At 44.0% G+C, this 14,263-nt stretch overlaps 1 protein-coding gene across 1 annotated transcript; it reads right to left on the bottom strand.

Annotated features, from left to right (window-relative positions):
* Nucleotides 1-71: 71 nt before the first annotated feature.
* Nucleotides 72-14,005, bottom strand: Psmd13 (proteasome 26S subunit, non-ATPase 13). Its single transcript, XM_021646165.2, has 13 exons — nucleotides 13,816-14,005; nucleotides 12,568-12,646; nucleotides 9,620-9,654; nucleotides 9,480-9,535; nucleotides 9,173-9,216; nucleotides 8,907-8,993; nucleotides 7,000-7,171; nucleotides 5,893-5,972; nucleotides 5,689-5,814; nucleotides 3,233-3,295; nucleotides 1,279-1,359; nucleotides 1,051-1,167; nucleotides 72-516 (listed from the first exon to the last, which is right to left on the bottom strand). Exons 1-13 carry the CDS (start codon nucleotides 13,908-13,910, stop codon nucleotides 421-423), a joined length of 1,131 nt encoding a protein of 376 aa, XP_021501840.1. The 5' UTR covers nucleotides 13,911-14,005; the 3' UTR covers nucleotides 72-420.
* Nucleotides 14,006-14,263: the final 258 nt, after the last annotated feature.

Here is a 14,263-nt window from a genome sequence, read left to right as displayed (position 1 = left end):
GGGTTCCAGCTTACATGTGCATTTCTTCAGACATAGGATTGGCTAAGAAGCTACGTCCAAGAACAGAAGCATCAAGAGAACAAAGCAAAGGCATTTATTATAGGAGCATTCTCAGACTGTGCTGGAAAAGGTCCACTGAGGTGGATTTGTGTGGAGACCACTCTGTCCCCATCTCCACCTGTACCCTTCCTTATCATCTAGGCCTGGAGGCCCCTCCCACCTCTTGCAGGCTACAAATGCCCTACAGAAGAGCTTTCTCCAAGTAACCACACCCCCATCAATGACAGATCTCTGCTTTTATAGCAAGCACAGTTCTTACTCCTAGCAGGAATCCAATTCAACACAGATCTCCGGTGATGGTTTTGGGGGGTCACAAAACTGCCTTGCAGGGTGAGGCAGGGTCTGCAGGACCCTGGGGCACTAGGTGAGAATGTCTTGGGCCTGGTGTTCCACCAGCATCTCCATGCTCTTCACATCAGTGCACCACAGCTCCAGACGGTCCTTCATTCCTTTGATCTAAAGGCAAATCGGGAACACAAGGGTTTCAGGCTACAAGGGAGCCACAGGTCCTGTGTGGTAGTGCTAATCTCTAGATCCTCTTGGGGAAATGCTAGGGCAACAGAGCTGAAGGTAGAGGGGTGTGATGGAATCACTGTGCCAATTCTTATCATGAGGACATTCTAAAAATTCACATGAAAGAAAAAGAACGGAGGAAATCACAGGATTAAATATCCACAAATTATGAGTAAAGATATGGGATCAAGTCACAAAACCAGGAACATGTCTGATCAGAGTACCAATTTTAAGATTAGGAAGCATAACTGGCACAGCCACACTGTTGTCACACAGCCACACTGTTGTCACAGTAAGCCTCTAAATGCAGGGATCAGACCTGGGTGTGCATTACCTAGTAATTACAGCAGTAATCCCATCTCCAACACCCTGTGTGGAATAGTGTTTTCTTCCCAAATGGCTTCTACCCACATAAAACTAGGACAACACTGGTATAACCCACATCCACAAAGGGGGGCAGGTGCTCAGTCCCCTTACCTGCTGCAAATCCAGCACTCGAGGCTGCACCCACGTCATATGAACGCGCTTGTCCACCTCATCTATGCTGCCTCTCACCAGACCCACTGAGAGTGCCTTCATCACCAGCAACTCCACCTGTGCAAGGGGCTTGCATGAGACACGCTGAAAGCAGTGCTCCCTGAGGCCAGCTCTCTGCCCGGGATGGGGTAGCTCTGCTGCTGTGACACCCTAATCTAAGAACCATACCTTATTTACAGTGATTTTGGCACTTTTGGCAATTTCTTCAAAAGTGAGTTGTCTGTGGTTGGCAGGCCGTGTGAAAGTCATCTGAAAAACAGAACTATTTTTCTAAGTTAAAGTGGTCAGAGAATTGGCTTTTTAAGAATATTTTTGTCAGGGCTGGAGGGAAGGCTCAGTCGTTAAAAGCACTGGCTACTCTTCCAGAGGACCCAAGTTCAATTCCCAGCACCAATATGGCAGCTCACAACTATCTGTAACTCCAGTTCTATGAGATCTAACACCCTCACACAGACATACATGTTACACATGCAGGCAAAACAACAATGCATGTAAAAATAAAAAGAAATAAATCATTTTTTAAAAGTTTCCAGCTTCTAGGTCTTACAAATAAAGCTGCTGTGAACACAGTTGAGCAAGTGTCCTTGTGGTATGGTGGATGGAGGTGGGAGCAGGGATGGGAACAGGAAGGATCTGGTGTGGGGGAGGATGGAGGGAGAAGAGTACTGGGAGAGACAAGTGGAATTAGAAGGCATCTCTGGAATAATCTAGAAGCTGGGGCAATGGAAACTCTTAGGAATTGATGAGGGTGACCCTAGCTAAGACTTCTAGCAATGGAAGATATAGCATAATCTATAACCAGCCATCTCCTGTATCCAGGCAAGACTTCCAGCGGAAGGGATTGGGTCGCCAACCCAGCCAACCTTTGACTTACAATTTGCCCTGCAAACAAGATATGCTAGGGTAAAGGTGGTGCAGAAATTGAGAGAGTGGCCAATCAATTACTGGTCCAGCTTGAGACTCATGCCATGAGAAGAAAGGCCACCCTGAACTGCCCAGAAGTTCAGGAGCCAGAGGCTGGACAGCCCAGAGACCCATGAGAAGACCAAATAGGAATGGCAAAAAACAAAACAAAACACCCTCCCCCCCCCAAGTCAATGAAATAATTCCTAAAGATATTCTACTATACTCATAGACTGGTATCTAGCCCACATGTCATCAGAGAGGCTTCACCCAGCAACTGATGGAAACAGATGCAGAGACCACAGCCGAGCATTAGGTGGAGCTTAGGGAACCCTGCAGGAAGAGGGGGAGGCAGCATTGTAGGAGCCAGAGGGTCAAGGACACCACATAAACCCCACAAAACCAACCATCCTGAACCCATGGGGGGCCACAGGGACTGAACTACCAAACAGGGAGCCTAAATGAACTGACCTAGGCCCTCTGCACACGTGTCACAGTTGTGTAGCGTGATCTTCTTGTGGGACTCCTAACAGTGGGGATCAGGAGCTGTCTTCTAACTCTGCTGCCTGGCTTTGGGACCCTTTCCCCTTAATGGGTGCCTCATACAGCCTTAATGGAAGAGGAAGTGCCTAGTTTTATTGCAACTTGATATGCCATAGCTGGTTGATATCCATGGGGTCTGGCCCTTTTCTGAAGAGAATAGGAGGAAGAGCGGATGGGGAGGGGAGACAGAAGGTGAGGGAGGGACTGCACAGGGAAACTTCAGTCATGATGTAAATAAAATTAAAAAAATTTTAAATGTATTACTCATGTTCTATTGGAGAAAACAGAAAAGCAAATGGATAGAAAGGGTATTTCACAAAATTAGTGGCAGTACAAGACACTGACTTCGGGTTCAATGGGAAGGGCATCTAAGGGAGCCTGTCTAAGAGTCAAACTCATGGGCCAGTGAGATAGTTCAGTGGGTAAAGGCACTTGTTGTCAAGCCTGGCGACCCAGAATTCAATCCTCAGATTCCATATGGCAGAAGGGGAGAGAACTATTCTCTCATTTCCACATGTGTGCACCCCTCTCCCACAAAAGAATAAACACTAAAAAAAAAAAAAAAAAAAAAAAGGTCCAAATTCAAACTTAAATGAGCAGAGGCAAAAAGGGGGAAAAAAAAAAAGACAGGAGTGGAGCCAAGTACTGTGAACAGAAATTCTTGGGTGCGTCTTACCTCCATAAGGCACAACAGCTGGATCTTCCTCAGAAGCTGGGCCTCGTTGGATGCTAAGTCAGGCTGGGAAGTACAGAAAGACAGAAACATGGGTTCTGAAATTCTACTTTGGGCCAAACAAAGAGAAATGGGGCAAGCCCGAGCATTTTACATTGTGAATAGCTGAGGCTCACGACAGCTCCAAGTGATATTAAATCCCTTTGTCTCAGAATTTAAAAAAGAAACAGACTAGCAGGCTGCTTCTCAAGGGAGGAACTTAGGAAACAGGATTTACACTGATGTTACAAACACCATGAATAGGAACCTCAGGACTCTTGGTGGAGGCACCACCAGCAAAGGACAAGTCTTGTGTCTTGAAAGGTTTGGGTGACACTGCCTATTGGTCAGTACAATGCAAGCATAGTCTGCTGAAAGTGCCTAAGGCCTAGTGGCTTGTGCTGGGTCAAAACAGCCAGCGATTAATTTGCATCAGAAACTCTCACTATGGTGAGAACTAAAACTCATCTTTTTGGATGTCTGTAGCTGACATGATGCCATTCCTGTGGTTCCAGCTTTCTGGAGCTAAGGCAAGAGGATCACTTGAGTCTAGGAGTTCAAGACAAACCAGAACATGGGAGACCATGTCTCAGAACCAAAACAAAAGGTCATATTCTGCCACAGAAAATCCCAGCAGGGACTTTCAGACATCCCTAAATTCAGGACATTCACATATCCCTGAATCTCTTTTCTTCTTCTAAATTGCTACAGCCCTCTCTCTTGACAGGGGTCTCATTCATTATGTTGCCTAGGCTGGTCTTCAACTCCAATTCTCACGTGATCCTCTGACCTCAGCTGGACTAGAGGCATGAACCACAGTACCTGGGTCACCTTACTTTGTGTGTAGCACACTTTGCTAACTTGTCAACCTACAATCAGACTACAATCTTGCTGGATCTGGTGCTTTCTGTCTTCTCAAAGACCCTTTGCTCATACCCACCCCACTCTATTCTATATACACTTTACAAGTTTTTATTAAACATTAGGAAAATCTAAAGTTTTAGGAAAGTATAAGATCAACATAACTGTAATTCCTACCACCCTTAGTATTTTAGAAATATTTACTTCTAATAATTTCATTTTAAAAGAGATGTGATTGAGCCAGGGAAAGGGCTTAGAGATTAGAGTGCCTGTTATGAATCAAGAGGACCAGACTGTAGTGGAAGTTTTGGTTCCTTTAAAAACTGTTATGGTATGTAAATATGTTTTTGTTTTAATTCATATGGGGTATGGGACTGCCTTAGTTTGTCCATAAATGATAACAACCTTGTGCAGGGCATGAGGGGAATAATCTTTGCCAGCTGCAGATAGTGGAATTCTGGGGATTCTGAGAGGGTACAGCTATGAGAGCCCAGAAAGGGGCTCTGAGGAGAAGGACAGAGGAAGAAGGTTGCTTATTTGTTCTACTGTGTTTGCTGTCTGCGTTTGCTGGATTCCTACATATTCTGATGACTGAGATTGGTATTTTCCCCGAAGAATCCAATTACCCTATCCAGCTAGAACTAAATCTAAAGAGACATATATTCCCTTTCCCTTCTAATCTTCTTTTCTCTTACCTAGGCTTGTAGGGTTGGAAGGGAGGTAGAGGCTTAAGGAATCCCAAACAAGTACAGTTTAAAAAACAGTGCCTACACCAGACTTCAGATCCTCAGAACCCAAGTACAAAGCATGTGGGCCAGGTGGCATGGCTGCTCACTGTAACTCCAGCCTGAGCAGACAAGAGGCAGAGGCTCTCCAGAACAAATGGCTACCAAGACTAGCCATAGAGGCAAGCTGTGGACTCAAGTGATAGACACTACCTCAGTGAATAAGGAATATGACTTGAGAAAGATTCCTGTTATCAACTTTGTGCCCCGAATGCATTTATGCAAATATGTGAACATGCATAAACACACATGTGAGTGCACACCACTGATGAATATAGAATATACATGAATAAGAAAAAAGAAAAATAAAGAAACTAAATTTAAAAAGGCTTGATTTACTGAGAAGCACCACTGGCTAACTGCTACTACTTCTCCTGGCTTTTTATTCAGTCTGTTCTACACCTGCTCTCCCTGCTATACTGTGCCCCTGGGGACTGCCTACTCATGCTGGACACACACACACTTTAGTTCAGTAAATGTGCTGAGTTTCCTTTTCCTTGGTTCACCCTGTATCTCTTCACTCATTCAACATCACACAGACACTGATTCCTTTGGGAGGTCTATGATGCACCTTACCCAGCACCAAGAAGCACGTTGTGCCTTTCATGAACAGCACTGCAGCGACCCAGACCTCTAACGCCCTGTTTCTGGGAGAGCAAGCCTGGCCACCAATGTCCTGTGTACATCTAGACTCTCCCAGGCATCTGATGTGTGTAGGAAAAGGCTTAGTGAATCCCTGTTGGAAGAGTAGACACAGGGGTACATGAAGCCTACCTGCTGGCCCCAGGCAGACTTCAGCGTCTGGAACCTATCGACATCACCACTGTTGAAAGCATATAGGGTATCAATCAGCCACTGCCGGTCTGTGCTCCTCAGTGACTCCAGCACAGGATGCATGAGCTGTGGGGACAGAGACAGCAAGCTGGCACAAGTCAGACTTTTCTCCTCCCCACATTACTAAAGACCAGGCCAACTTACAAGTTCTCCAAAGTTGAAAACTCCCTCGCCAAGAAGTCCAGCAAGTCCCAGTGTAAAGGCTCTCTCCTGTTGCTCTGACACTACAAAATGATACAGCCAGTTATAGCCAGTCTCATCTGGCTTTATAAAGCTCACATAACAAGGTACAGAAACTGTTTATCAGAACGGCTGTAGTACGAAATCTCAACATGAGCTACCTCTTCCTTCAGCTTATACCAGGAACCATATATATGTGAATTTTGTAGAAATACCACGGGTTTAGACTGTTCTTCATAGAGATATGCAATCTGTTCACTGCTCAGCTTATACTACTTAATGGAGTAATAAGATCCTTTATCCCCACCCCAACCCCTGCCACTCAACTGTGTCACGGTTACAACAGTCTACAGCTCTTAAGGCTGGATAAGTCTGCTTTTTCTTCTCATAGCAACAGTAGCTGCTTTTTTGATGTATTTCTGATGAGTCAGAGCAATCAAAGTTTTTTCTGTATTTTTAGGAGTTGCCAGTCTCCTTACTACCAACAGCATATTCAAGAAAATGGTGAAAATTTCTTTCAGACACACTTTCCTTGTTTGTTTTCTCTTTTTCACTTTTCAAGACAGGGTTTCTCTGTGAAGCCTTGGCTGTCCTGGACTTGCTTTGTAGACCAGGCTGGCCTGGAACTCACAGTGATCTGCTGGCCTCTGCCTTCCAAGTACTGGAATTAAAGGCATGCACCACCACTGTCCTTAAATTTTCACTAAAACTCTCTGGCTTTTCCTCCAACCTCAGATCCTCGGAAGACTCTGGAATTTATTCCCACAGGAATGAACTCCTTTGGAGCACAGGTCTCAGCTATGGGGAATTCACTTGCCCTTCATCCTGCAGAGGACTGGAGAGATGCTAAAGGATCTGACTTAGCTACTAATACAGACCTGCAGAAGAGTGGAGAGACTGGAAAGATGAGCATGCATGGGATATGAATCAACCCTGGAGACAAATATGATGTGAAATCTAAAATGTACACAAAGCTTTCCACTTTAAGACCTACTCCCTTCAGCACCTCACAGCCGCTATATTCAACTACATACTCCATGAGTGCCGAGAACTGTGAGAGGACTGTGTTACCTGGCAGATCTTTGATGTCCACACAGCCCAGAAACCGCAGAGCATCTTTGTAGTAGGACGCGTGGTTACCGATTGTTTGATAGTATTTACTGGAGAGATCATAGAAACGACTGTGAACTGATGTCACACCAGGGAGATTGTTGAGCATCTCTTCAACATCCTCAATGGTTTCCTAAACACAAGAAGTAAAATTGTCTGCCAACGTAAATGATCTTAAAAGTAATACAAAGATGGAAAGTCTAAGATACCAGGACAAAGACTGTTAACATTAGACTGACAAAGATGTAACTCCACATTCTACAGGGGTAATGAGCAGAAAAAGATAAGGACACGGTAGAAAAAGACAGTAAAGGCAATTAACAGCAGACATGTGAGTGGAGTTGCTAGTAAACACAGCAACGGAGAGCCTCAGAGGTGGCTGTAAGGTTCTGTAGAACACCTCACACGAACACTTCAGACACATGCACAGGGGACTCCTACACACAAGGAGATGAGGCACAGAAACGCTAACATGAACAGCACAACAATAAATGGTCTCAACCCTTTTACAGGAGAACAGATACCTACGCTGTAAAACACATATACAATGGAATATCGCAGGGGTAAAAATGAGTGGTCTATACTCATATCAACTCACAAATCTGGCAAGGGAACACTAAGGTGAGTGTATATACACACGCTCGGTGATGGTTAGTTTATCTTTTAAGAGGATCTAGAATCACCAAGGGGACAACCTCTGGGCTGTCTGTGAGGGTCTTTCTAGACTGGGGTAACTGAGGTAGGAGACCTACCCTAAATGTGGGCACCATGAGAGCTGGGGTCTTGGCCTAATAAAGAAGAAAGTGCTGAGCACCCGCTTTTTTCTAACTCTGCTCACTGAAACCAACCACTCCTTGTTCCTGCTGGCAAGCCTTTCCTCCACAAATGGACTGTACGCCTCAAACCATCCTAGCAGTTTCTTCTTCTCAGGTATGTGGTCACAGCAACAAGAACAGTAACTAGTGGATGTGGGCTCACATGAGCCACTGGGGGATTAGCAGACTGAGGACATCCTGCCTGCATGCTGCTCCGCTCTCACACTGGCTGAAGTCTAAGGGTGCCCATTATATCATTCCTCAGAGTGTCATAGCTTTCAGTGTGTCTTAAATACCTCAAAACAAAATGTAACAGGATGGGTATGATCTGGGGCTAGGAAGCAGTAAGTTAAGTACTCTTTAGGGCAATGAGAACATCAACACTTCTAACCATCACTTCCAATAGTTTTGTTAACATGGTTACCAAAACAAAAGCACATGCAGTCTCTAGATAAACAAGGTGGACTGACAATATTATGTTGGTTCTCACTGCTACCTCTATTTATGCCTGTCTTTTAAATTGGACAGAAATGAAAAAGGCACAAAAGGGGCTGAAGAGATGGCCCAGATATTAAGAGCACTTGCTGCCCTTGCAGAGGTTTACTTTCTGGCACCCACATGGCAGCTCACATCTGGCTATAATTTCAGTTCCAAAGGATCAATGCCCTTTTTGGGTCTTTATTGGCACTATACACAAGTGGTGCACAAACATACACGCAGACATACACTAAGACACATATGGACAGAAAACTTCAACAGCTCAAGAGCAAGAAATGAATGGAGAGACTTGTTGCCTGTCATGATGAGAGTCCAGACTGGACAAACAGTTGTGGTCACACAGGGAATGCTCTTTGTTTAAGCAACTTAACCTTAAATGGGAAACAAAACCTAACCCCAAACCAACCAAACAATCAACAAAACAGAGGGGTGGAACATATAAGACAAAGGTGACAACAGGTAAACAATGAAATCCAGGTTAAAATATTTCCCCCACAACTTAGAATATTTTAAAAAACCGTCAGAGGAAGAATATATGTAGTACTGCGCTCTCACCTTTGTTGCCTGCAGATCACCGATGTTTAATTTTAGAGCTCCGATTGCTGTTTTACACAAGATCACTGCCTCATCACTACTTTTTACCTGAAGAGATTAAAACAAAATAAAAAACAAGGGAACCTCAGAAATTTAAGTAGCAAAGTTGCAAATTCATGTAACCAACTGCTCCTTGACCCCTAGACCAGGAACATGACTTCCAAAGGTGTAAACATAAATTACAAATCAATATATAATGAAAAATGCTTTTCAAACTTCATATTCACCTTCTCACGAGTCTTTTCCAGAAAAGTGAGAGCCACATTAGGATCTAGAATAGAAACAAGAACAAAGTCAGACCCAGCAGCAACAGCAGGAGCTTTTTACCAGTTAAGACATCTTTAGGCAAGATAAACATTTTTTTTCTCTCTCTCTGTTTATGACAAAAATCTCATATATAATATATCCCATGCTAGCCTGGGACTATGTAACTCAGGTTCACCCACTGCCTCACCCATGGCTGGGGATTACAGGCATGCACCCCAAACCTGGGCCAATTTGTTATTTTCTATTATAAGACAAACAGAGGCTTACCGGTCATCTGTCTAACCACATGGAGAATGATTTCTACCAAGGACAAAGGGTTTACCCTGAAATAAAAACCACCAGTTTTTGAGTGTTAAAAAGCACTAATGTATTCAGTTTCGAAGTAAAAACTGAAAAAAGGGGATTACCTGTGTTCAAATTCACTGATGAAGTTTTCATAAAGCTGCAAAACCAAAGATGGAAATTAGCACAGAATGAGCTTCACTCTGGGAAACCAGACTCCCAAAACTGCTTCTAATTAGAAATGCAGCACTAAGATTGTCAAGTACAAGTTTTGAAAACCACAATGCTCATCACATAGAGAACACCACTTAAATCTTAGTTGAATGATGGGAGAACCATATCAGGGCTTATTAAAGTCCACATAAATGATCAACAATGAAATATTGAAGGAAACCAGAGCTCCTGACTTTGAGAATCAGAACAATGGTCTGTAAGAATCTTCTGAATAGATGGGCATGGTAGCTCACACCTTTAATCCCAGCACTTGGGAGGCAGAGGCAGGCCTATCTGTGTGAATTTGGGGCCAGACTGTTTTACAGAGCTAGTTCCAGGTTACCCAGGGCTACACAGAGAGACTATGTCTCAAAAACAAAACAACAACAAAAAAAAACCAAACAATAAAAAAATAAAAATCCCCCAAATACCAGTTCCTACATTCCTCCCCCAAGGCACTTCAAGTACAATGGCTGGTTTAGTGTCAAGTGTCCCTAACCAATTGGAATATAGTTCCTTCAGATTTCAGAAAGCTATAGGCTTTCTATAGGCCTATATTACCAAGTTTCTTAGTCACTCAGCACACATGAATACTTCCTCAGACACTGGGCCAGTACTACAGACACAACACGTGTGGCAAATGCTGAGCTTCTAAGACTCTCCTGGATTACTGGAGAAGACAGAAGAAATAAATGACAGTATTCATAGTTTAAGAAACATAGAAAGGAGTTGGGTGTGGTGGCACATGCCAGCACCCAGGGAGGCAATCGCAGAGGCAGACAGATCTCTGCAAGTTTGGGGCCAAGGTGGTCTACAAAGCAAGTCCAGTACAGCCAAGGCTACACAGAGAAACCCTGTCTCAAAAAACCATAAAAGAAAAGAAAAACAAAACAAAACAAAACAAAACAAAAAACCAAAAAACAAAACAAAACAAACAAACAAAAAAACCCCAAAACACAGAAAGGGCTGGAAAGGTGGCTAAATGGTTAACAGCACTGTTGCTACTGCAGAGGACCTAGGTTCAGCTCTCATCACCCACATGATAGTCCACAACCATCTGTAACACCCATTCCAGGGGATCTGATGCCTTTTTCTAACCTGAGGGTGCTAAGCATGCTCATGGTACACATACACACATGAAGGCAAAACATACTTAAACATAGAATAAAATAAGTACCTTCTCAAAAAGAGGGGTGACGGCACTATCAACTAAAGATTAGAAAGCAAAGGATAGGGGGCTGGAGAGATGGCTCAGAGGTTAGGAGCACTGGCTACTCTCCCAGAGGTCCTGAGTTCAATTCCCAGCAACCACATGGTGGCTCACGACCATCTATAATGAGATCTGATATCTCTTCTGGAGAGCAGGTGTACATGCAGACAGAACATTGTATACATAATAAATAAATTGTAAAAAAAAGAAATACAAGGATAAATATGAACTATATATCACTATGATATAGCACATGCAATGCATCTGGATTTATTATTTTTCCACATAATCCTGAAGACAAAATACCCAGCAAAATCTTTAGGCTTACAAGCAACTGCAGTTTCTTAAGGGTAGTAAAATGTCAAACTGGTAAGTAATAACCATAAAATCTTAATAATCCCAGGAGGTGAGGCGGTGAGTGGTAAGCTCCGTAGTATGCACTATAATTCAGGAGAAATAACTCAAGCTATAATTGCACGCTAACTATCCCTTTCAAATTCAGATGACAAACAATTTCAGAAAAGAGGCTTCTGGTGAGAAAATCCACCAGGGAATCTGATGAAGTATGGGAAAATGTATAACACACACTTTTTTTTTTTTTTCTGCTGCTGACAAAATTTTAAAAGTGCTGTATTACAGATATCATGGTACACAGTCCCCTCCAACCCTCTCACCTTCAGCTGAAGAGACATTCTCTTCTCTATACTACTCTGGACAGAAATGTCTGGGCTAGTGGAACCCATGTGCACGGCAGGCTGGGAGCACTGGGAAGCCGTTTAAATCATCTCTCTCCCTACTAATCTTGCTGTGCAACCCAGGCTAATCTTGAACTAATGATCTTCTAGCCTCAAGTTTCTAGGTCCTAGGATTACAGGTGCGCCACTGCTCCAGGGTCTCTGTTTGGTTTTGGTGGTGCTGTGTAAGGTACACAGGACCTTGTAGATGTTAAGCACACACTTCCATTGAGCCATGTTTCTAGCTCTAGTATAAGTTTTTAAAAAGCCAGAAAGTCTGTTTCAATGTTGTGATTTACTAGCTGTAACCTATGGCAAGTCATTTATGTCTATAATATGACATTAAAGACAGACAGCTATAAAAGCACTTTCCCAGTGTTATCCTGAAGGGCACACACAGTCCTTACAACAGCCCTCAACACAAAGTGACTACTGAAAAGGTGCAGCTTATTGTGACCATCAGAAAGCCCGATGATTCTGTCTTAATTTAAAAGTCCCTAAGCAGAGCCAGACATGCTACTGCATGCCTTTAACGGCAGCACTTAGGAGGCTACGGCCAGTGGACCGTAAATATGATCCCAGCCTGGTCTACACAGCAAGTTCCAGGTCAGTCAGAGCTACATAGTGAGACCCTATCTCAAATCAAACCAACCAACCAACCAACCAACCAACCAACCAAAACATATGAGCTGGGGCTGGAGAGATGGCTCAGTGATAGTTAAGAGCATTTTGAAAACTCAAATTGGGTTCCAAGCACCCACACAACTTGGCTCAAAATTGCCTGCAACTCCCCAGGCTCAGGCACACACACACACACGCACAGATTCTCTCTCTCTCTCTCTGATACACACATAAAAAAATAAAAATAATAATTAAAGTCTGTGAGTACACCCGACATAATCTGTTAAGTCGTTACCTTGATGAGACCATCTCCTTGGGCAAAGCATGGGTCCTGCACAAAATCAAGCACCTGAAGTGTCAGCTGATGCCACAACCTAAAAAACAAAAAGCCATTCAGATCCATAAACTAATATGAAGTAACAGATGCCTTCAGCCTTGATGGTCCCATCAAACACCAAGTACTACCCAGGTACCACTGCAAAATATAATAGTTAAAACATGTGCCAACTAATTCAAGTTCACTTCTTAACACTGCTAGTCCTGGGTCACACACACTCTCCAAGATTCAGTCTTCTTAGGTAACGATAGAGAACATTTTTTTGAGGGTGCTCCAACACCCACTATGAATGCCAACTGGAAGAGCTTTGGAATTCTACAACCATATTTTGAACACCATGCCCTTACTTATTAGTTGAACATCTCATGGAGAAATAGAAAACTGACATTCGGTCTCTTTATTTGTCAATGGGATGAAAAAAGGATGAAAGAAGCCAATACTTAAAATAATCCAATATACACACCTTCAGGATACTAACATAGCATATTTCACACCAAGACGAAAGGCTAACATTTAATGGTGCAGAAAAAGTGCTTTTGAAAAATACATAATGTTACTCCATACAAGTAGTAATGTACTAAACATTGAAAATTTTCTCTTGAAAACACTAATTGTAGAGAACTGCTGAACACCATCAAAACACATGAATGTCTGTGTGGAAAGGTTCTGCAGGACAGGTGTTCCTGCACGAAAAAACTCTGGATCGATGTCAGAAATTTGTAGTTGTTCTTAAGTTCATCCTGTTTCAAAAAAAAAAAAAAAAAAAAAAAAAACTCAAACACTAGGATCTGGGGGGGAAAAGGCCAATATGAAACATAATATAGAAAATAGGAATAGATGAGTCAATGGTTGTAGAATGAAGAATTACGGCTGTAGACAATCGTAACCATGCTTAGTACAAGTTGCCGGGGTCTGTGTCTCGACAGGGTGGTATTTTAGCCTCACAACTATTTGCTTGTTTGAATTAAGAGCTGGCATCACAGGCCAACCCGGGGCCCCTTTAGTTAATTAAGAACATAAAAAAGACAAAGCTTGGCAGCCTGTCATGGCCGGTAAGGCTGGAAAGCAGAGTCTAGATTCAGGACCCTGGCAGCAGCTCTGCTAGGCTGTCGACCCTTTTCCTTCATATCCCTGACCCTCCGGACCGCTCAGGCCCGTTTGGCCCTCGCACAGCCCTCTGGCTCCCGGCCCCGCCTCGGAACTCACTTCTTCGTATACAGCTCCTCCAAACGGTGCCAAACGGCGGCCTGGCCGGGCCCGGAGCTCTGACTCTGCTGTAAGAAGGCCGGCACATCCTTCATGATTGCAGAGCTGGGACCACAAACAACCAAGCAGTCGGAACCGGCAGGGATGGCGGGCGGAAGTGCTCGCTCACTTCCGGCACCGCGCCGTGCGGGGCATGCCGGGAGCGTCTCAGTATTTCCCCCGCGCCCCCCCCAAAGTGTCGCGGTCGTCAAGGTAACCGCGTTCTTGGCTTGGGCCAAACTTCCCCCGCGTATCTGGCGCTGCCCTTGAGGCGTTAAAGAATGGAAGGGCCAGAGGACAGCTGGCCACCGAGCAGCCACGTAGCCCCAAGGCTGCAGCCATGGGTCCTCTCAGGGCCGGACGGTGTCTGGCGAGAACTAGGTGTGATGCCATTTCTGACCGCCGTGAG

This window comes from Meriones unguiculatus, chromosome 1 (assembly GCF_030254825.1).
Source record: "Meriones unguiculatus strain TT.TT164.6M chromosome 1, Bangor_MerUng_6.1, whole genome shotgun sequence".
Classification (NCBI taxonomy): Eukaryota; Metazoa; Chordata; class Mammalia; order Rodentia; family Muridae; genus Meriones; species Meriones unguiculatus.
Note: the sequence above shows the minus strand (reverse complement) of the source record. Positions and strands in the feature narration are given on the sequence as shown.

Bases quoted from the DNA above. Each gene is read 5' to 3' on its own strand.
- Psmd13 (XM_021646165.2), bottom strand. From the start codon at position 13,910: ATGAAGGATGTGCCGGCCTTCTTACAGCAGAGTCAGAGCTCCGGGCCC. The intron at 9,217-9,479 runs GTAAGCCTCTGT...TTTCTATTCTAG, and splicing joins TGTGGTTAGACAGATGACCG to ATCCTAATGTGGCTCTCACT. The intron at 1,360-3,232 runs GTAAGACGCACC...TCTGTTTTTCAG, and splicing joins AGCTGTTGTGCCTTATGGAG to ATGACTTTCACACGGCCTGC.